The 21,164-nt window shown below is 31.7% G+C and overlaps 3 protein-coding genes across 5 annotated transcripts; 1 reads left to right on the top strand and 2 right to left on the bottom strand.

The window, feature by feature from the left end:
• Window positions 1–725: 725 nt before the first annotated feature.
• On the bottom strand, window positions 726–4,841 carry PGGT-I (Prenyltransferase family protein). 3 transcript variants are annotated; one of them, XM_085673760.1, is made up of 11 exons: window positions 4,255–4,841; window positions 4,066–4,141; window positions 3,922–3,993; window positions 3,680–3,819; window positions 3,428–3,483; window positions 3,250–3,326; window positions 3,054–3,099; window positions 2,105–2,229; window positions 1,863–1,930; window positions 1,684–1,771; window positions 726–1,045 (listed from the first exon to the last, which is right to left on the bottom strand). In XM_085673760.1, the coding sequence occupies exons 2-11, from the start codon at window positions 4,129–4,131 to the stop codon at window positions 896–898; spliced, it is 888 nt and encodes a 295-aa protein (XP_085529886.1). In that variant the 5' UTR covers window positions 4,132–4,141; window positions 4,255–4,841; the 3' UTR covers window positions 726–895. The 3 variants fall into 3 exon arrangements, with proteins under 3 accessions (XP_085529886.1, XP_027925841.2, XP_027925842.2); XM_028070040.2 differs by having other exon boundaries at window positions 3,922–3,980; XM_028070041.2 differs by having other exon boundaries at window positions 3,922–3,975.
• Window positions 4,842–8,100: 3,259 nt separating this feature from the next.
• LOC114185584 (uncharacterized) lies at window positions 8,101–12,454 on the top strand. Its single transcript, XM_028073405.2, has 9 exons — window positions 8,101–8,271; window positions 8,362–8,423; window positions 8,666–8,756; window positions 8,922–9,008; window positions 9,205–9,258; window positions 10,054–10,235; window positions 11,099–11,181; window positions 11,270–11,370; window positions 12,040–12,454. Exons 1-9 carry the CDS (start codon window positions 8,221–8,223, stop codon window positions 12,253–12,255), a joined length of 927 nt encoding a protein of 308 aa, XP_027929206.1. The 5' UTR covers window positions 8,101–8,220; the 3' UTR covers window positions 12,256–12,454.
• A 1,456-nt stretch (window positions 12,455–13,910) lies between these two features.
• LOC114185579 (heat shock cognate 70 kDa protein 2-like) lies at window positions 13,911–16,782 on the bottom strand. The gene is made up of 2 exons (XM_028073398.2): window positions 16,399–16,782; window positions 13,911–15,823 (listed from the first exon to the last, which is right to left on the bottom strand). The coding sequence occupies exons 1-2, from the start codon at window positions 16,610–16,612 to the stop codon at window positions 14,094–14,096; spliced, it is 1,944 nt and encodes a 647-aa protein (XP_027929199.2). The 5' UTR covers window positions 16,613–16,782; the 3' UTR covers window positions 13,911–14,093.
• Window positions 16,783–21,164: the final 4,382 nt, after the last annotated feature.

Raw genomic sequence — 21,164 nt, 5'->3', positions numbered from 1 at the left:
ATAGTTGGAACTTGAAAGCATTGAACAGCAAAAAAAGTAAAACAGTACTTTCATGCTTGGCCAACTTACTAGAATATACTACTTTTTTCTCTCAAGATTCTCCAGCAACAGAGATGTTTTATTCTATAGACAAGTGCAGCTTTAGTTGGTGTTTTTATATTGAAAAATATGTACTTGTATGCATATATAGCCAAACTTCTAAATAACTTGCACTATGTATCATTGAAGATTAGTGACAAAAATGGCAGAAATTCATTTTCTTCTTACATCTACCTTTCGGACATGAAAGATAAAAATTATTTAAAGTAGTTTTTAACTTAGATAGGAATTATAAATCTACGTTTTAATTCTGATTCAGTTATGAATTCAACAAAATTTTTAATGATTGTTTGTCCTTTTTCAACAAAAATTCAGATTCATAATTATAGTGTGGTAAAGGTTGACTGTAGTTATATCAACTTTTGTCTTCATTTTTCTTATTTTTAAAACAAATCCTAAACAATATAGTTTGCAGTCATAGACTTCAGTGAGAAAAATTATCCATACATAGTTATGACTGAACCTATCTAAACATTCACGCTCATCATCAGCATATTATTTGACTCACTGATATAAAATTACATTTTTCTTTCATTTACATAATTTTACATTTGTCAATCCTCACGCCGAACTTCATATTTGCATATTCAATAGTAAACTTCGTCCAAAAGTAAATAAAACAAATAGAAAGGGAAAATTTGCAATAGATGCAACAGATGAAAGGAAAATTTGCAGTGCACTTATATTTGACAAAGAATAAAAAAGAAAGATCCAATAAGGGTGCATTTGTGCTGAGAGCTTGGTATGATTCTCAAGAAATGTTATGTAGAAAAGTGCATCCATTTATAATTCTAAGTTAGAGTCCCATTGCAGCATTTTCAGTAATTCCCAGTTGAGAACAAAGTGATTTCAAGCCAGACTCTTCCAACAGGCTGAAAGCAGTAAATCCATAGAAGGAGTGGTACAGGTCTGGATACTCTCCAGGGAATTTGCTGAAACCACCATACTGATCAAAAGCAGAAACATATAAGCACCAAGATATGAGTTCCTAGACTAGTTTAATAACTGATATCATATACATAGTTTACCCCTTCATAAAAGACCTGAAAGTAGAAAAGGAAATGAAAAACACTAGTGATCTTGAGATGAATTTAAAGCCCTTATTTCATCTGTTGTTAAGTAAACTTGGCTTCATATAATCCTAACATAGAAGTACTAGAAAGACATATAGGAAAACAAAGAACAAGAAATGAAGAGGCAGTAACTTTTGTCTTCTTTCATAATTTAACAAAAATCAGGTTTAACTTTAATCACTATCACTATTTATTTTACCTTTCATTTCCTATCAATTTTGTTCTACAAATCTAACATACCACAGAAAGTTTCACAGAAAGTTTCGAATTTGAATTCTGTACTAGATTTTATTGTGTTGTCCCTTTACCGTGACTTCAAAATACATTGATGGTCTTTGATTTTGACTTTTAAAATATATTAAAGAGACGTTTAAAGTACCAACACAATGTATTTTTAATATTCAGTAGAAGACAATACCAAAAATATCATTAAAGAATCTGGATTCGAAAAATTCCTTCTCCTAAAACCGTGCAACACAATGCATGAAAAACTGACTGTTAGATGTTGTACCTTGTATTGACAAGACAGCAAAAATCCACGTAGAGCCTTATGGTCAACAAAGTTGCTGCCCCCTAGAATCCTTAAAACAGCTCCAATCCTAACAAACATATATGATGCATGTCAAGGCTTTGAAAACTTATAGACAATGTAATACCATAGAAATTATAAAGGGTGCATAATTAGCTCACCAAAATGCATAACATGTATCACTAGATTTATTTGGTCTACCCTGGAATCCACCATCATTTCCCTGCCTCTGAAAAGGAAGACGAATTATTGAATCTTGATCCATCCATGGATAATCAATTCAAAGACTAAAAGTTAACCAAGCTTTAAGTGATCAATAAAGAAAAACAACCAAGCCGATGTTTTCGTTCACAAACTAACACGATCTAATCCCCTTATATTGAAAAAGTTCATATGTACAAACCTGCAAGATCCACTCCAGCAGTAATGGCACATCTATTAAAGTTGACGAAGCACAATCTGAGAGAATATTATCTTCGATGAGTCCCATTAACCGGAGAGATGCAATAGCACAGTAAGTTCCACCTCCTGTGACACTAAAATAAGTAATGTTGATAAATATCATTCAAGAAATAACAAACATTAAAAATGGATAAGACCAACTCTCAAGTTACATATGAAATAAGGGTTTCACTATCTCATTTTATCCACAACAGTGTATTTGGTTGTACCATTGCTCTGTTTTCAGTCTAATAAACCTAAGGCTTCACATAAAGTTATTACTCAGGATTTGGTTTTGGTAAGGCTTTTGGACATTTTCTGGTTTAAAATTATTACATTTGACTACTATATATCATTTATATGATATATTTCAAGCTATCTTCATTAAGATTGGATATGATTTATGATTCACTGCTTCAACTGCAACTCAATAATCTTAATGATAACAGAAACTATGAATACAAATATCAAGGCTAGTTCAGAAGGCTATCCATAACACAAACAATATTTTAACGAAAGATAATCTCAAACATCAAAGCCACTCTGTTCACACAAACAATAGTTCAGAAGGCAATATGCCAAGTGGTAAAGAGTTTACAGTCTTGAAGTTCGTACCTAATGTGTAGAATTTCATGAAACAACTTTAAATCTTATGTAAAGTGTCTTCTAATAGGAAAATATGTACTTTTCAGATAGTAACAGTATTAAACCCCAGATTTGAACCTCCTACCAACCAAGATCAATGTAAAACGTATACCAAACAAATCTATCCTGTGATGGACAATAGAAAAAAAAAAAAAAAAAACTTCAGGGAAAAGATTCCAATAATTGATGCAATTAACAACATTGCAATGCCTTACTCACAACATGGAATCACATCTGCATTGCGATAAATGATTATTTCAACTCACCATGAGATTCTGCACCAGGAACTAATCCAAAGCCACCATCATATGACTAGAAAAATAGAAAAGAACAAAAATCGTATCAATTTCATTAATTTATACACATCTTCAACAAACATGCATGTCCAGAATATAGTACAATCTTGAGATAATTCTCTTATTCCAGTCACCAGTTGACACACTAGGTTCACTGTTCACATACCTGGCAGCCTAATATGTAATCCTTGGCTTTCTCCTTATCCATGCCACTCCAGTTATTCAGCATGAAACAGATGGCAGCTAATACAGTCAATCAGTTCAAAAAATATGATATATCAATTCCAGAATTACTAATCAATCAAAAAGTTGGCACCGGCATTTCATAACTTTACTCCTCTTACCAGCACAATATACAAACCTAAGATCCGTTTCTCCTCCAATATGAATGGGAATGAAACTGTCAACATAGATCAGAGAGATAAGTGTTAGGAACTAGAAGTAATCCCACTAAAGTATATCATTAGGGGCATAAATCTTGACATTAACCTGTGGAACCATATATAACCAGATTGAAAAACAGCTCTGAATTTCACATATTTTAGCATTTCATAGGCTTAAAGGCCATGAATCCAATCTACGTTTCAAAACCATACCTTCCATCAGGCTGTTGAAGGTTCCTCATAGAAGACGCAATTGATTCAGAATCAAGGTTGGATAATTCATAGCCAACAATTTTCAATATGGCAATGGCACAATAAGTACTGGCCAAGTGACTGTTGTTGTGAATCAAAACCTCAAAAAAGAAAGGAAAAATGAAAACATAAAAAAAAATCAGGATCCTTCAACAACAACAAGAAAAACTTTTGGCACTTCGAATTTCAAACTTTTTCCATACCCCATTCTTATCTGGAGGAAACTGAGAAGTTTTGGACCCATGAAAGCCATAGAACTGTCCTGCAGCAAAACCCTTCAAATGGGTCAATTAAAAATTCGAACTTTGGAGATCAAATCGAGCAAACAAGGGCTTTTGCACACATACCATCGTTGAGATCAGCCTTGGCACCAGGGTGAGCTTGGAAAGACAAAACCCAACTGACAACAGCATCCTTGGCAACCTTAAATCACTCAAAGACAAGAAAACAACAAGAGATTGCATATGAATGAGGAATGTAACAACAATAACAGCATAGAAAAATACAAAACATAGGAATAGGATGATCGTGTGTACCGAGTGAAGAGAGTTGAGAATGTCAAGTCCAGAGATGACAAAGTAAGCGAGAGTGAGATGATTGGTCTCTTGGCTCTCGTACGGAGATGGGAGCAAATAGTACATCAACTCAAGAAAAGTGGCATGAAGATCTTTCTGCATCATCTCCAAACCAGAACACTCTTCTTGTTCTGAGGAATTCATCGCTTCTGCTTCTTAATTTCACTAGTGTGAAATCAGAAACATATACAATTAAAAAAGAACAATTATTTACTCAAGGTTTGAGCAATTCGGACAAAAATAAAGCTACACAAGAACCAAATGCTTTCTTTGCGTTTAATAAACAAATTTATCCTTTTTCTTCATCGTTTTGATGGTAAGAGAGATGATGAAACATCATATATTTTGTTTGTGAACAGTTTTTCGTGAGTATTACTTTTTAAATTATTATTTTATGACAGTGAATACCATAAGAAAAGAATTTAGTCCTATAAACATGAGGAATCTAAGCAAGGAATCCATGGCTTCAAAAGATCTAAGCCAGTGTGATGAAATTCTATCATTTTTGTTTGTGAAAATTAGGGTTATACTTCTCTGGTTCAAAGACTTCAATTCTCGATCTCTTATTATATCAGTCTAACGTTTTATACATTATCATTTCTTCGTATATGCATAATGTTTAACTTTTAAAACTAATTAATTATTCTAATTTTAAAATCATACTTAGGATCATTAAAATATTCATTTATTTTGTTATTTAATTCATACTTAAAAGTCTATTTAATACAAATTTTAAAAACGTATTTTAAAATAAATTAGATAATTATAATACCGATTAAAATATAATTCAACCATACTAATTGATTTACGGTAATCGACTAATAAAAAAGTTCCATTTTTTTTTTATCTTGTTTAGAAAATTCATTTTACTGCAACATTAAGTATCAAGGGATTGAGGATAATTGGAAATAATATATATAATTTTTTTATGTCCATTACGACAGAAATTTAAGTATAAAATTCGGTTTTAGGGTTATAAGACTAATAAATATAATGTTTAAGTGCAATTAATTTATGTTAAATACTGTTACAACCGGAATCATGATGAAATAATGAACACCAAATTTAGAAAATAACAATAGAATAACCATCATAGTTTATTTAGAAATTATTTAAAAATTGAAAAAAAAAACGGTGTGCAAAACTAGATGGATTTGGGAGTTGATTACCTGTAAAAAAGTTATGAACACTTTAATTAAGTGTGTAAATGTAATTTTTCTTTTTTTCTAAATCAAAATACAATTTTTTTATTAAGAAGTTCTTTTACAAAATTCCTATTTGGGGTCAGGATTGGTCAAGATTACGTCATTCTTTACATAAAAAATATTTGTTGGTAATATTTTTTAATTCAAAATTTTAATATCTTTTTAAATTTTGTATCTAAATGAAATTTTTAATCACAAACAAATTCAAAACTTAAAATAATAACTAAGAATCTTTAATATTTTACATAAAATTTCAATTATCAAGATGAGATTCAAATGATAATCAATTATTTTTAAATTATTATAAGGTTTAATTATTTCTTTGGTCCCATTTTCGACTCCAAATCTCAAATTGATACCTGTATTTTCTGAAATCTCAAAATAGTCTCCTTTTTAGTTTAAAAGTCTCACTTTTGTCATTTTCGTTAAGTTTGGGTTGACGGCGTTTGGTGAACAGTGACATGGCAAGGTTGACCAGTTATTGAACAGTGACTTGGCAAGAAAACAGTAACGTGGACTGGCAGGTGTAATTAAATTAGGTTTAGGGTAATTTAAAATGTTAAATTAGGGTTTAGGGTTTTTATAATTTAAGGTGGGATAATTATTTTTCAACAAAATCAGAATTGTGAAATTAGGTTTAGGGTTTTTAAAAAAGAAAGCTCGGGAGAATTTGGGGAAACTGTGGTGGAAGCTATGGAGTGCAATCCGTCTCGTTCTCCATCGTCATCACGCGTGCAATCTGAGGTTATTGACTTGATATCAGCGTGAATTTGAATGATTAAATGCAAAGATTGGGATTGCGTGAATACAATACACATGCTAATCAAATTCAAACGTGTGTTGTTTTAAATCCTCGTTTTTGTTTTGGTTCAGGTTTTCATTAATATACCATGGTGGTACCTGGCAGTGAATAGGATGATAAGCCATTTTCTTACTGTAAGGACTAAGTAAGTTTGTCTTTGCCGGGCCTTCTAAATCAACAGAAATCCTTTTGAGGTGAGGACATAAAGTTTCAAATTTTGCTTTATCTTTGTTATTTTTTGGTTTGGTTTATGGTTTTGATGTGTCTGTCTCTTTGCACTTTCAGATACATAGATCCGGAGCAGCTTCCGGTGAAGTACGGTGGATTAAGCAAAGATGGAGAATTCACAAATACCGATGTTGTCACAGAAATCACAGTGAGGCAGGCATCAAAGCATACCGTGGAGTTTCCAGTTACTGAGGTTGGTTTCCCATTGCTTTTTTTCGAACATGTTTTTGAGAATTAATACATATTCCCATTGCTTCAATCTTCACATTGCCACCAACCTTTTCTTCATTCTTCACATACCCACAACACTTCAATCACAACCGTGCATTGCAAAAATTGACGCTGCTCTTCTGCTTTCCTCTAAGATCTGAACTTGAACAGGATCCACAAGACACACAACTGGCTGGATTTATCACAAAAGAAGTGGAGAAGATGACAACAAAATTAGGGATTCTACATTTTCTAATGTTGGTGGCTTAAATAAATAAAGATTTCCACACCATTCTACCTGTAATTGACACGTTTCAGTAACAGAAATCCACCTCAACAACCACAAACTCCGTTTGCCCAGACTTAACGAAAAGGGCAAAAGTGAGACTTTTAAACTAAAAAGGAGACCATTTTGAGATTTCGAAAAATACATGTACCAATTTGAAATTTGGAGTCGAAAATGGAGACTAAAGACATAATTAAACCTTGTTATAATTATTAAACAAGCTTAATACTTAGCTATAATTATTACTTTTTAAATATTAATAGACCTTAAGTAAGTATAAGACTTGATATAATAATTAATATTTAAAAAAATTATAATAATAGATTTTTGTCATTGTTTAAATAAATTAAACACTTAACCTAATAAAAAATAATTTGTAAATATTATTGTGATTATATAATAATAAAACAATATAACGATATGATAATATAATATTACGATATTACGATGATACTATAATATAATCATATAATAATATAACAATAAACGATACGATGATATAATTATAAAATTATAATTTAAAATTTTTAAAAGTAATAATGTAATAAAATTACATGTAACAACAATTTAACTGGTGAAGTGATATGGTGGCAAAATAATTAATATATTAGATACTTAACACCTATATCGTTAAATTAACAGAAAAAAATCAACAAAATTCAATTTAAAAAGTTAAATTTATTAAGTATTTAAAAGTTCATAAAAATTTGTTGTAAACTCAATTGAATTTTTTTCAATTTGTTAAGGACATAAACCATAATTAAATCATTTAAATTTAAATTTAACAGGTAATATCGTAACTTGTAGTGTTGTTATACAGTATACAGTAACTTTAATTTATTTCATTACTATCAATCAAGTTATTTTCATCAATCTATTAAACTATTAGATTTCCTATTCTAATATTGTTTTTTAATTATTTAACTTTCTACTTTTATTATTTTATATTTATTTTAAGTTAATTATACAAACATATTTCCAAAAATTATAAACAAATTATCATGTGAAATCTATCTTATACACAAGAATTGTTATTTATTTTTATACATAAAGAGTTTTGTTTGATACAAATGTTAAAGAAATTTGTTTAAGATATCGGGTTGCAGTATCTGAACTCTCGAATGCATTGGTTTCAGACCCTAACCCAATAGAATAGACTCATTTGATCGAGCAGGTGGTGTGCACACTTCAGACCCATGAAACGCAACAAATCAACAACGCTCTTCACATTCGCTGAGAAATGCAAGGTTCTTCCCTTTCTCTCTTCCTCTTCAAATTTCATAAGTTCCTTCTCTGCATCATTTCAACTTACATATGCTACTTGGTAATGCATGCAGAATGTATTGGTATCAAACTGGCAAGGTTCCCTCAATACTATCAAAGCAGATGCCAAAGGAAGGTACCCATTACCCCTATTTTTTTATTTATTTTTGCTTAATATCTCTCTTCTCTATTCGCAACTCACATATCTCAAGCCAAACCTTAACTGCTTGCAGTACTTAACATGCTCCATAAGGTTTTCTTTCATTCTGTCACTTCCATGAATGAAACAAAATTTAAGGGGCATGTCGTGTGATGATTCTGTTGCAGCATTAGTACTTTGCTGATTGGGTCTTTGCTATTTTTGTATGATTTCAACAGCAAAGGGAGTATCCATACATCTAAGGTTAAGTACATAGTTAGAAGGGGACAGCCATACCTTTGGGTGCCAGAAAACGATATGCATAATGTGGTATGTTTTTTTTTTTTTTTCTATTGCATTTTTGCCCTGATACGTAGTAGTGTTTTTTGGAACAAGAAATGCAGGAGGCTACCATATTAATGTTATGTGTTAATAAATCATCTGAATACATTGTGTAGTTGCAGGAGTGACTGGTTTGATTTTTGTTGCATACAGAACACAATCATTGATGAGCGTGGTTCATTTGCTGTGGCCAGCCCCTTTCCAGGTCCACTGGGCGCAATATTGAAATCATTGAAAAAGGTTGTGCATGGAATATACATGTTTTCCTTTGGAACCACAATATTATCCTATATATGAGAAATTTATTATACCCTAGCTTGATTGTAAAAATCAATAAGGAAGGGTTTTTGTCCTAATAGAGTCTGTTTTCTTTTTCTCATATAATTAGATGAAATAAAGGTATAAGCTAATTGGTTTATTTATTCGCGTGCTACAGTTACCAGCACGGATTGCTTTATCTGGGGATGTTCTTCCTCTTAAAGAAGAAAAGGTAATGCCACACCAGCATTGTATATACTTGCCTATCTTTTCAGATTCACTAATACAGTTCAGAAAAACAATGCCAGTCCTTTTTAACTGAAAATCTCTAATCTCTTAGCATAGTAGCTTTTTCAGGGTCTTTAACATGTCCAGTTATCTGCTGCTGCTGTAGTAAAGCTTTATTGTTGTGCCACTCTTGAGATGTTTAATCACTTATTGAAAAGTAAAATAAAAAAAATTAATGGATTTATCATCACAACTATATATATATGCTCCCTCACGATACATAGACCTTATTTTTAAAAATAAAGGTAGGATGATTTTCTCAAAGTTTTAAATACTATTATATGTCAATCACTTGAACTGATAAAGTTGCACACATTCAAGCATTTTGTTGAGGATCATCTTAGCAGATATAGGGGGACTTTATTGGGCAAAATTGACCCCCAGGGGGGTCAATGTAAGTGTATGCTTCATTGGACAAGATAACATTATGGCTCAGTTACATAATAAAACACTAGCTTGTCACATTGAAGTTTCAGCCTTGTCTATAACTATTAAGATGATACATTTTTATATGTGGTCTTTTCGTGTACAATACCCTTAATATTATGGTAATATTCTCTGCACATAAACATATAATTATGTGTATCGATGGTACAAGAAAAGATGGTACCATACCTTACAACCGGGTATGGTAAATATTATGAAAGGTGGCCTATACATATATTACCAAGGGAAAACGGAATTCTGTATATTGTAGAGTTGTTCTTGACTTTTACAAAAGTTATTGATCTTTGTGTAGGCGAAGTCTCTTGAAGAAAAACTTCAGGAAGTCATAGTATCTGAGCAAAAAGCAATCAAAGAGTTCAGTTATACTGTTTCCGGAGTACTAAGTTCTAGTGTTAGCAGAACATCTAGAAGTGATAATCTTCAGGGTCTATTGGGAGACAATGAAAGATACACTGTATATAGGTTTAAAACAAGGTATGAACTTGTATGTTTAACTCTTTATCTTAAATCTTCAGTTGACCTCCCACATATTCTTATCTTGAATTGTTATTTCATTGGATGAATGCAAAAGCTCCTATCTTGTTCTAGCAGCTAGGTTGACTCTGCACCTATCCTGATTCCTGGATGGTTGTCGTTATACTAGTTTACCATGTGAAATATCAAATTCTTATAAAACAAAACTAAAATTACACACACACACATACACTCTCAAGGTGGGAGGGAGCATTAGTACCGTCTCGGTTTAGTTTCCTTCTGTTAAACTCTTGGATTTACAAATTTTAAGTTGATAGAGTTTTGGTGAATTGGCAATAGTTGATTACCACTGCGCAGTGTCCCATGCATCTCACGGGTTATAAAATTCATTTGTTGTATTATATAATTTACTCATGTAATGATGACCGTGAATGATATTTGAATAACCAAAAAAAAAAAACAACTGGTAAAGGGTCTAACATGTTGCATCGCATTCATGATTGGCCATGGTCTTGTGGCGTGTGCATCTCCTGGCAGGGCTTTTACTGAATCATTTAATTCGAAAGTGCCTTCCTAATTAATATATTTGAGAAACTGGAAAATCTTATTTTTTGAAGTTCGGTAACACAGGGGGAGGGAAGAGGGGAATATATATATATTCTTAAATTAAGAGACTTGTTCATGTTTATAAAAATAAACAAAAGAATTAACACAGTAAGTTTATGTAGACTATCATATTATTTATTTTATTTAAAAAAATTATCAAATTATAAAATATCTATTAGAAATAAAATTTGTCCTCCCCTCCAAAGCCTAACTTCCCAATTCTCTTATTTCATCTAATGAAAGAGTTTAATGGTCAGATCCTGCACATTTATTGATGTCCATGGAGGCACTTTTGATGTGGATGTTCAAGATTTGGAAACATCCAAAGCCGATCCCTTAGGTAAATACCTGGTTTGAAATGCATTAAAGTAGTGTATCTCTTATTTGTGTAACAAAAGTTAAACATCTCTTGTATGCTTCTCATTTAGCACAATTTTCTGCGAGGATTATTGATGGAATTAATCAAAGTAAGGCGAGACGAACAGCACTCATGCTTTTTTGTTTTGTTTACAAGGATGTTAATGCAAAGGTAACATAACGATCTTGATTACTCTTTATAATTGTTAGAATAGTCTTGAAAAGTTACCGTGCCTAGGACTCTAGATATGACTCTCTTCTTTTTTTTTTACTCTTCCCTCTCCTCATTCTATCCGAGAATAACCTTGTCAATAATGAGAACCTATTTATTTATCTCAAGTATAATATCTCAATTCTGTAGTTTTTCAAATGCTATCTTCTTAAATGCAAGTGTGGTTGCAAGATACATTCGTTAGATAATGAAGAACTGCCACAAAGCATTTTAGAATCAGTGAATAAGTAGGTTACCCAATTATTTATACAAAATTTTAAACTTTTAGATTGGACATCGTTGTATCGAGGAAAAAAAAAGAACTTTGTGATGCATGTTTATCTTTTTTTTACTACTATGGTAGAAATGTTATAGTTTCTCTTAGTTTGCTAGTTTTGTACCGTGCGTATCTAAAGAGCTCCAATTATGTTCTCTGTTGAACGAATAATATATCGCAATAACATTAAATTGAAACTGTGAACACCAAAATCAACTCATGTCACTCATCTGATGATAAAGCTGATGGCAATTACACATATAGTGCCCAATCTTAACATATCCATTCCATTACTTTTCTGTTCCTGTTATATGATTTTAAGGACTAATATACGTCACTGATATTGTATCAAGGATGTATATGTAACGTCCATTGATCGCAAGGGTTTTGATGTCCTGGCAAAAGTTACAAGTCCAGCTTTGAAGGACGGCATTGGTGATCACCAGTGGAAAGAATTCAGGTTCATGTTCAAGGACGAGGCAAAAGATGTTGAAATGTTCTTTAGTCAACTAGTGGAAATGGAAGAGGAGGTCATCAATAAGGTTTCAGCCTCTAGTGGGCTAAACTAGAATGAAAATCCTTGGTTAGATCTGCTTTCTTGTATAATTCTTTTGTCAGCTCTAGATATGGCAGTCACTTAGCCAGAGACAGCACATCTTGACATGGATCATTAGTTCTTTTAACCTCGTACTCTGTATTGTTCTTCATGAACTGGTAGTGTACAAGGCATTCACTTAAGGTATAGTGCAGTCTCAACTATTAAATTTACCTTTAGGCTCATACAGGATTTCGCTTTTTTAATACTATATTAAAAACTTTTAAGTTTATTTATGTTCGAGTCCTACATCTTGATGGATTTTAAAAACTGCGAGATGCAGCTCCTGCTTTGAGAAATTCTAAAGTTACTGATATTATCTTGATGAATCTTTAGTGACCAACAAAAGTCTTAATCAAACAAACTAAAAGAACATACACAACAAGATTCAGTGGCAATTTAGCATTGTTTCTTTTGCAACTGATAATTTCAGGCCACAAGTCTCTACATGTATTGATATCAAGTTTGAAGGCAAAAATTCCCTCCATCAGTTTTGAAAGAAAATTCTTTGATGAATTAACCATCTGAAAGAACATTCTTGATCGAAGTAACCACTGCATAATATCACCACCAACGGCAGAATGAGTTCTAGTTCAGAAGTAAACTAAAAAGCACTTTATTGAAGTAATGATGAGACGATTTATCTGAGAAATTTTAAGATTGCTTTTTCTAGTAGAGAATTTAATATATTTTAAAAAAATGTTACTTGGGCAATAAGATTTTAAAGAAGTTAAAATTCTAAAATTTGATGAGAATAGTTTTATTACTTAAAATTAGATATTCATAATTCCACTTAAAACAAAAAAAAAAAAATATTGTATTCTCAAATTTATGTTTCTTTTCTCAATCTGGCTTAATTTTAGTTTGGAATTTATCCAAGGCTGAAAAATCATATAATCAATCGAGATAGGAGTTTCATAAATTTGATTTAACTTGTTTTATTAACGTGAATAAAAAATTGTTTTAAACCAAAGTCAATTGCGATTATTTCTTAGTTGATGTTGTGGGTTATTTTATTATTACCAAGTAGACTAATGTTATTTCCCGATTGATATTAAGAAATTCTTTTCGACAATAGAAGTGATTTCTTTGGTTTATTTAAAGACAGTTTTTCTAGGCTAACTTCAATTGACATTATTCTTACGAAGTTAGTTAAATTTATTTTTTAACAAACATTGGTGAAAATTGTTTTTGGCCAACGAGAATTACTTCTTCATTGACATTAATAAAGATTTTCCCAATCAACATTGATAGACTTATTTTATTATAGACTTATTTTTAGACATTAATAGATTTTTGCTACTGTCATTGTTCTAATTATATTTTTAATATATGATTACTTTTTTAATCCGCTTTTGTAAATATTTTTTAATTAATAGCATTCATGTCATTTTTTTTTGTTATAAATTGATCAGATTTTAACATTGATGGAGAAAATTTTTGAACAACCATAACTATATTTATTTAGGCGAGTATTAATAGGAAAATAATAATATCAATCAACTTTGATTAAAAATATTATTATTTAACATTTAATCCATTTATTAGCTGTAAATCTTACACAAGATACTAAATAAAAACAAAAACACAAACACTAACTATACTACCGGCTCGATAGATACTAGCATGTAGCAAAATTGGATGATAAAATTATATTAACCAAAGTACTAATTTAATGCGAGCTAGTTTTCAATTACCAAACAAATGGTTAACCGAAAACAGCAATAGAATCAATGAAATGAAAATTCTAAAGCAACCTAAACCCAAACAAACTTAAGAAACGTTATTTCCTACTAAAACTAAATAGTCCACTTAATCAACCTCCTCAATCTTGGGGCCAGCACCACTGCCACCAGCAGGTGGAGCACCATCATCCATGTCACCACCTGCACCAGCTCCACCTTGATACATTTTGGCTATAATTGGATTGCAAATACCTTCCAGCTCCTTCATTTTGTCTTCAAATTCATCAGCCTCTGCAAGCTGATTGCTATCAAGCCATTGAATGGCCTGCTCAATTGCATTATCAATCTTTGTCTTGTCCTCAGATGATAACTTTGAACTGATCTTATCATCCTTTATTGTGTTTCTCATGTTGTAGGCATAGTTCTCCAAAGCATTCTTCGTCTCAACCTTCTTCTTGTGCTCCTCATCTTCCGACTTGTATTTCTCAGCTTCTTGAACCATCTTCTCGATTTCCTCCTTTGACAACCTTCCTTTGTCATTGGTAATGGTAATCTTGTTCTTCTGCCCAGTTGTTTTATCCTCGGCAGAGACATTCAATATACCATTAGCATCAATGTCGAAGCAAACAGTGATCTGAGGAACACCACGTGGAGCTGGAGGAATGCCTGACAGTTCAAACTTTCCTAACAAGTTGTTATCTCTGGTTCTAGTTCTCTCACCCTCATAAACTTGAATTAAGACACCAGGTTGGTTGTCGGAATATGTAGAGAACACCTGTTCCTTCTTAGTAGGAATGGTAGTATTCCTTGGAATCAATACAGTCATGACACCTCCAGCAGTTTCCAAACCCAAAGACAATGGGGTGACATCCAAAAGCAACAAATCTTGAACCTTCTCATTTCCTTCACCACTCAATATAGCTGCCTGAACAGCAGCTCCATAAGCAACTGCTTCATCTGGGTTGATGCTCTTGCACAGATCTTTTCCATTGAAGAAGTCCTGCAAAAGCTGCTGAACTTTAGGAATTCTGGTGGAGCCACCAACGAGGACAACATCATGAACGGTGCTCTTGTCCATCTTTGCATCCCTTAGACACTTCTCCACAGGCTCCATGCACTTCCTGAAGAGGTCCATGTTGAGCTCCTCAAATCTGGCACGAGTGATAGTGGAATAGAAGTCAATGCCCTCAAACAGAGAATCAATCTCAATGGTGGTCTGAGCAGTGGAGGATAGAGTCCTCTTTGCCCTCTCGCAAGAGGTTCTTAACCTTCTAAGGGCTCTTGGGTTTCCACTAATATCCTTCTTGTTCTTCCTCTTGAACTCCTGCACAAAGTGGTTCACCATCCTATTATCAAAATCCTCTCCTCCAAGATGAGTGTCTCCCGCTGTGGCCTTCACTTCAAAGATACCCTCCTCAATGGTGAGGAGAGAAACGTCAAAAGTACCACCTCCCAGATCAAAGATCAGGACATTCTTTTCGCCAACACTAGTAGCTTTCTTGTCAAGCCCGTATGCAATAGCTGCAGCAGTTGGCTCATTTATTATTCTCATAACATTGAGGCCAGCAATGACTCCGGCATCTTTGGTGGCTTGACGTTGAGAGTCATTGAAGTAAGCAGGCACAGTGACAACAGCGTTCTTCACATTTGCCCCAAGGTAAGCCTCTGCAATCTCCCTCATCTTAGTTAGGACCATAGAGGAGATTTCCTCAGCAGCAAATTGCTTCTCCTCGCCCTTATAATTTACACCAATCATGGGTTTATCACCAGCACCAGCAATAACCTTGAATGGCCACAACTTCATATCACTCTGCACAGAAGGGTCGCTAATTCTCCTACCAATCAACCTCTTCGCATCTGCAAAATGACAATCTCCACTTATCAAAAACCACAACCAGTGACAAAACTCACAAATCACATCACATCACATCAGAACCAAAACTTTCCCATTAAAGACACATACAATAAGCATTTAAAAAAGTACCCATTCTTTATTGGCATGGATTGGAAGTAATTTTGACACACTTTTTTTAGAAAATTACATTTTTTAAAAAAAAAAACACTTTATGAAATTTCTATGTATTTAGTTTTAAATTCTTAAACTAATGAAACACGACAAGAATAAGAATCTGTTAAAAGCAAATAATGTATATTTACAAGAATTTCTAATACATGGATACTAAATTATTCATATCTGATTTTTTTTTAATCTAGTCTTATATACGAGACAAGATAAATACTTAATCTAGCCCATAAAGAAAAAATAACTTTTTCTGCCAATTTAAAAAGAAAGAGACATTCCCCATGATCGAATAGAACGAAACATGAACTCGGTACAAGTGAATAAGATAAGAGCTGAGAACAAAATATAAAAAAGCTTGTCAAAAGAAGCAGACTTAGGTTAAATTATTGAAGAGTAGAGGAAGAATTACCGAAGACGGTGTTGATGGGGTTCATAGCGACCTGGTTCTTAGCAGCATCGCCGATCAACCTCTCAGTGTCGGTGAAGGCAACGTAAGAGGGCGTTGTACGGTTGCCCTGGTCGTTGGCAATGATCTCAACTCGGTCGTGCTGCCACACGCCGACGCAAGAGTAGGTGGTGCCGAGGTCGATTCCGATGGCAGGTCCTTCCCCCTTTCCGGCCATTAGTCAATGTGAAGTGAAAAGGCTTAAAAATGTGAAGGAAATAAATAGGGTTTGGTGTGAAATGGAGAGATCGCAACAACGTGAAATGGTTGATTGTGAATTGAGAGACAGGGTGGTGGGAAGTGAAGAATTTATAGGTTTCAGAGACTGTGTCTAGAATCTTCCATTCCTTACGTGGGACCCTCACCTTAACCTAAGTCACTTTTGTGGAGCATTCCTTTAAATGCTTCTTTGACCAAATCAGGTTTACTATAAATGGCCTTTCTAATTTTCTGTTAAATAATAATAATAATAATAATAATAATAATAATAATATACCATAATCGAATCTTTAAATGATATTTCAATTTTTGTTATATATTATACGTAAACATAGGGGCGCTGTGCACACATTATTTAAATATACATTATATTATACTAGTGTAAACACAGGCGCTTGCGTGTACACATTTTTCGAATTATATTTATAATTGATGATATTGTAATGTTATTAAGTTAATGAACAAAATAAAAGTATATTTATAAAAATTAAAGTGAAATGTATGGAGAAAATATGAAAAAAATAATTGTTGATGAATAGTATGAGAAAAAAGAAAAAGGAGATAAATAAATAGTTTTATAAAAACTTGTAAAATTAACCGTTAATTTTTAAAAATTTAATAAATAATTAAATTGTAAAGGGTAAAATTGGAATTATGAAATGTGGACACAAAAGAGGGAATCCCCTTTATATATAGTTATAGATTAATATTAATAGATAATGATATTATATTATTATTAAATTAATTATATATAAAATAAATTTATATTTATTAAAAATAAAATAAAATGAATGAAAATAATAGAAAATAATTGTTAATAAATAAGAAAAAAATATAAGATAACTTTTTTTTTTTACAGAAAACAGGTAAAATATTAATATCAACCGCAAAATAAAATATAAATATGTATTCATAATAATAGTAGTAAAATAATGCATGTAAACAAAAGAAAGAATTCAGAAGCTTGTGATCCGAAGTTTTGTTTAGTACAAGAGTTTTTCATGTTGAAAGTGGAAACAACTAACCCAAATACCTCTTCTTGGGGCCAAGGCCTTTTTGTAAAGAGGCAAGGCCTTTTTCTAATTGAGCCCATTTTATCTCTCTAGTTACCTTCAGAGTTTGCACCTTTTGAAATAATCAAAGTGCTTTGGGTTTATATATATATATATATATATATATATATATATATATATATATATATATATATATATATATATATATATTTTACAATTTAAATTTTAGTTTCACACACTCTTTCAGGGTTTATACTTGCTCACACTCTTTTGTTTTTTAATCTTATAAAGCTCGAACTAGAAATGATGTCTGATCATTTTTTTAAAGAATCAATTAAATTGTTTCTTACATTAAGTATTTCCTTACAAAAATACTTTTAATTAAATTCGTTTCTTTTAGTTCAATGAGTAGTTGGTGGAATATATGTCCTTAAATTTTGTTCAAAAATTTGATTATGTTGGGCTTGGTATAAGAATAAAGTAACTGATTATATATCTAATCATATTTCATTCTAATACATAGTTTTGAAAATATATGTATTTTAAGACACATCTTATGCTATAAACTAATTTAATCAATTTTATTAATATGTTGTTCTAATTGATTGAGTCAAAATCAGTAAAAGTACTTTTTATTTTAAAAATATCAATGAACCCCCTTTCACATAAAGATATGAAAGATAAGTGTTTATATGATAGGATACAAATGAGAGAGAAAAATATATTAGTGAGGTGTTTTTATTTGTTGGCATAATTTGATATAACTGATAAATTTTAATTTATTTTTATAGATTTAGATGATTTCGTTTTTAGGTTTTTAATTCAAACGGACTAATCTAACGATAGGTTGGTTCGGATTAAACGATGGAAATTATTACTAAAATAACAACAAATTAAATTAAAAAAAGAAATTAACGCTAAATTGCTCGCAACTATCAAATTTGTCATAATTTATGAATGGAGAAAGTTCAAATTAGAATTAAATTTGCAAAATTTACAAGAAATTGCTACCAATTTTCTTGGAAAATATTTTGTATAAAATATTTTTTACAATAAATTTTGTCGAAAATATTTGTAAATTTTATAATTTTGTAAGAAATGATTATCCACGAAAAAATTATCTATCAATTAAAATTTTTAGAAAAAATAACAAAAAAAAATCTTTTCTTATAATTTTTTTAACAAATTTTAAAAAAAAAATCTTATATAATATAAAAATTTATAGTAGTAGTGATATACATTAATTCAGTATCTATATATGGTTAAATCATACATTCAGCCTTTTATATTTTCCGGTGAATGTTTTAATCCTTTCTCTTTTTATATATATCACCGTAATTGATTGTTCTTATAACTGCATACAAATTAACATCTTTCTTATACTAATGGTTTTCATTTTCAAGACTCTGTTGTTCACTGAATATTTTCACTCAGTTCCCAAACTGTATATAACTGTAAAAGTTTATGCTGACTCCACTCTGGTATTTATATATATATACACACAAATATTCCCTGAGAATAAGCTTAAAATAGTAAGAATCTTGAAGGTAAGTAACTATGCATAATAGTTAGTTTTTGTTGCAGTATAGGTAGCTAGGAAAGAAATTTGATGATCAGGGTTCTTTCTTTTGGTGCAGAAAAGAGAAAGAAAAAGAAGTAATAACACGTCTTTGTTTGATCAGAATAAACGTTATGAACAAGGTTGCATGCTCACGTTTCTACACAGTAGAAGATGTTGATATAATTATTCAAAAGTGAGACCAAGAATCTAATATATATATATATATATATATATATATATATATATATATATATATATATATATATATATATATATGATTGAGGTTATGTGGGACAACATGCCTCGGAACGAAGAAGGAATAGATTGGAATCAAAAAGAGAGAGAGTGAGAGAGAGAGAGAAAATGATGAGGAAAAGCAAAAGCTGGTAGGGTTACAGAGAGAACATATTCACGCCTAGACATGTGGGCATCATCAGCAACTATCTATGCTATAGTAAAAGCTTGCTTGGGATTCTGAGCCACACCACAAAACCTAATAACTTTAGTTCTTCTTCTTCTCTTTCTCATGCTGCTGCTACTACTGCTACTTCTCTGCTTCTGGTGGACCTAAACCTCTTTCTTCGAACTTTCTTTGCTTTTATCATCAGAGTCTGTGTGTATATACACATTTTTTGTGATCACTATCCCATCACTAAGCTACGACCAACCGACCAACAAAAACCCTTCTTCCAACAAAGAGAGATTCTCTTTTTTGACTATCTTGTGACACCTTTATTCCTTCTAGTAAGCAAGCAATTACCTAGCTTTGAAACTTGCAAAAAAGCAAAACCACACCCAAACTCCCAGATTCTTCAATTATCATCTCAGTGACATCATAACCATGATTAGGTTATGACAAATCTGCTTTATATTATACCAGATTGACTTTATTCTCTTACTTTGTAACAACAGCAAAATTAAGGAATATATATATATATATATATATATATATGTGTGTGTGTGTGTGTGTGTGTGTGTTTCTTACTTTGTCTTTGTCTTGTACTCGCATTTGATGATGATTTCACGTTTGTTTTATTCTTTGTCTGGATTAGTTCTTTTGTTTTGGAACTGAAGTCAGACATATATAGAGTTGTAGTGTGCTGAAACTGAAAGAGTTGCATGGTTTTGAGTGTGTTTTGGCGTTTCCTTAACGAGAAGTGAAACATGTCTTTCTTTTCCATCGTTAGCGCTCTCAGTTCACACATACAAAACAAGGAAGTACGATAGATGCATTTGGTCAATTTCCTTATAATTTCATAATCATTTTCGACACCATATTAGTAGTACATATTCGTATTGCTACAATTCTACCAAATATCAACGTGTCTCTTTTATCTCTCACTCCCATGGTCCCAATTTGGATCTATTCAAACTGCTTTTTCTGTGAAAGGTTAAAAATCAGTAATCAAGATGAAAAAGGGCTTCTCAAAATATATATATATATATATATATATATATATATATATATATATATATATATATATATATATATCTGAACAATTAATATTTTTAGATGGTTTTTAAAAGCAAGTTGGATGTACCAGCCCCAGTGGGTCAGATCAAACTACAGATTAAACATGACAAAATATCAATGCACGATCGTGGAAGATAAAATGTTTCATGAAACTGAATCTCATGCACAATTCATTACTAACCCTCCCAAAGTATGAGTGTCCACATTTTAAAGTTTGCATTGCCCTTGAAAATCAGAAAAAAAAGAAAAAAAGATATAATGGATTCCAACTTGGTATAATTGTGTTGATAAATGTGTCTTCAAAACTCATTTTCTTTCTCTGTGTCTCTCACTATGCATTTCGTTTGACTTTCTAATTGTGGTTATATATCTCGATCGGTGTGCTAGAATTTCTTTGACATTGTTATATATACTCAAACACGACCATTACTTTTGTTTCAAATATATTTTGTTGCCAATTCCA

Source organism: Vigna unguiculata, chromosome 5, assembly GCF_037176805.1.
Source record: "Vigna unguiculata cultivar grain cowpea cultivar isolate G323 ecotype 2 chromosome 5, ASM3717680v1, whole genome shotgun sequence".
Lineage (NCBI taxonomy): Eukaryota > Viridiplantae > Streptophyta > Magnoliopsida > Fabales > Fabaceae > Vigna > Vigna unguiculata.
Note: the sequence above shows the minus strand (reverse complement) of the source record. Positions and strands in the feature narration are given on the sequence as shown.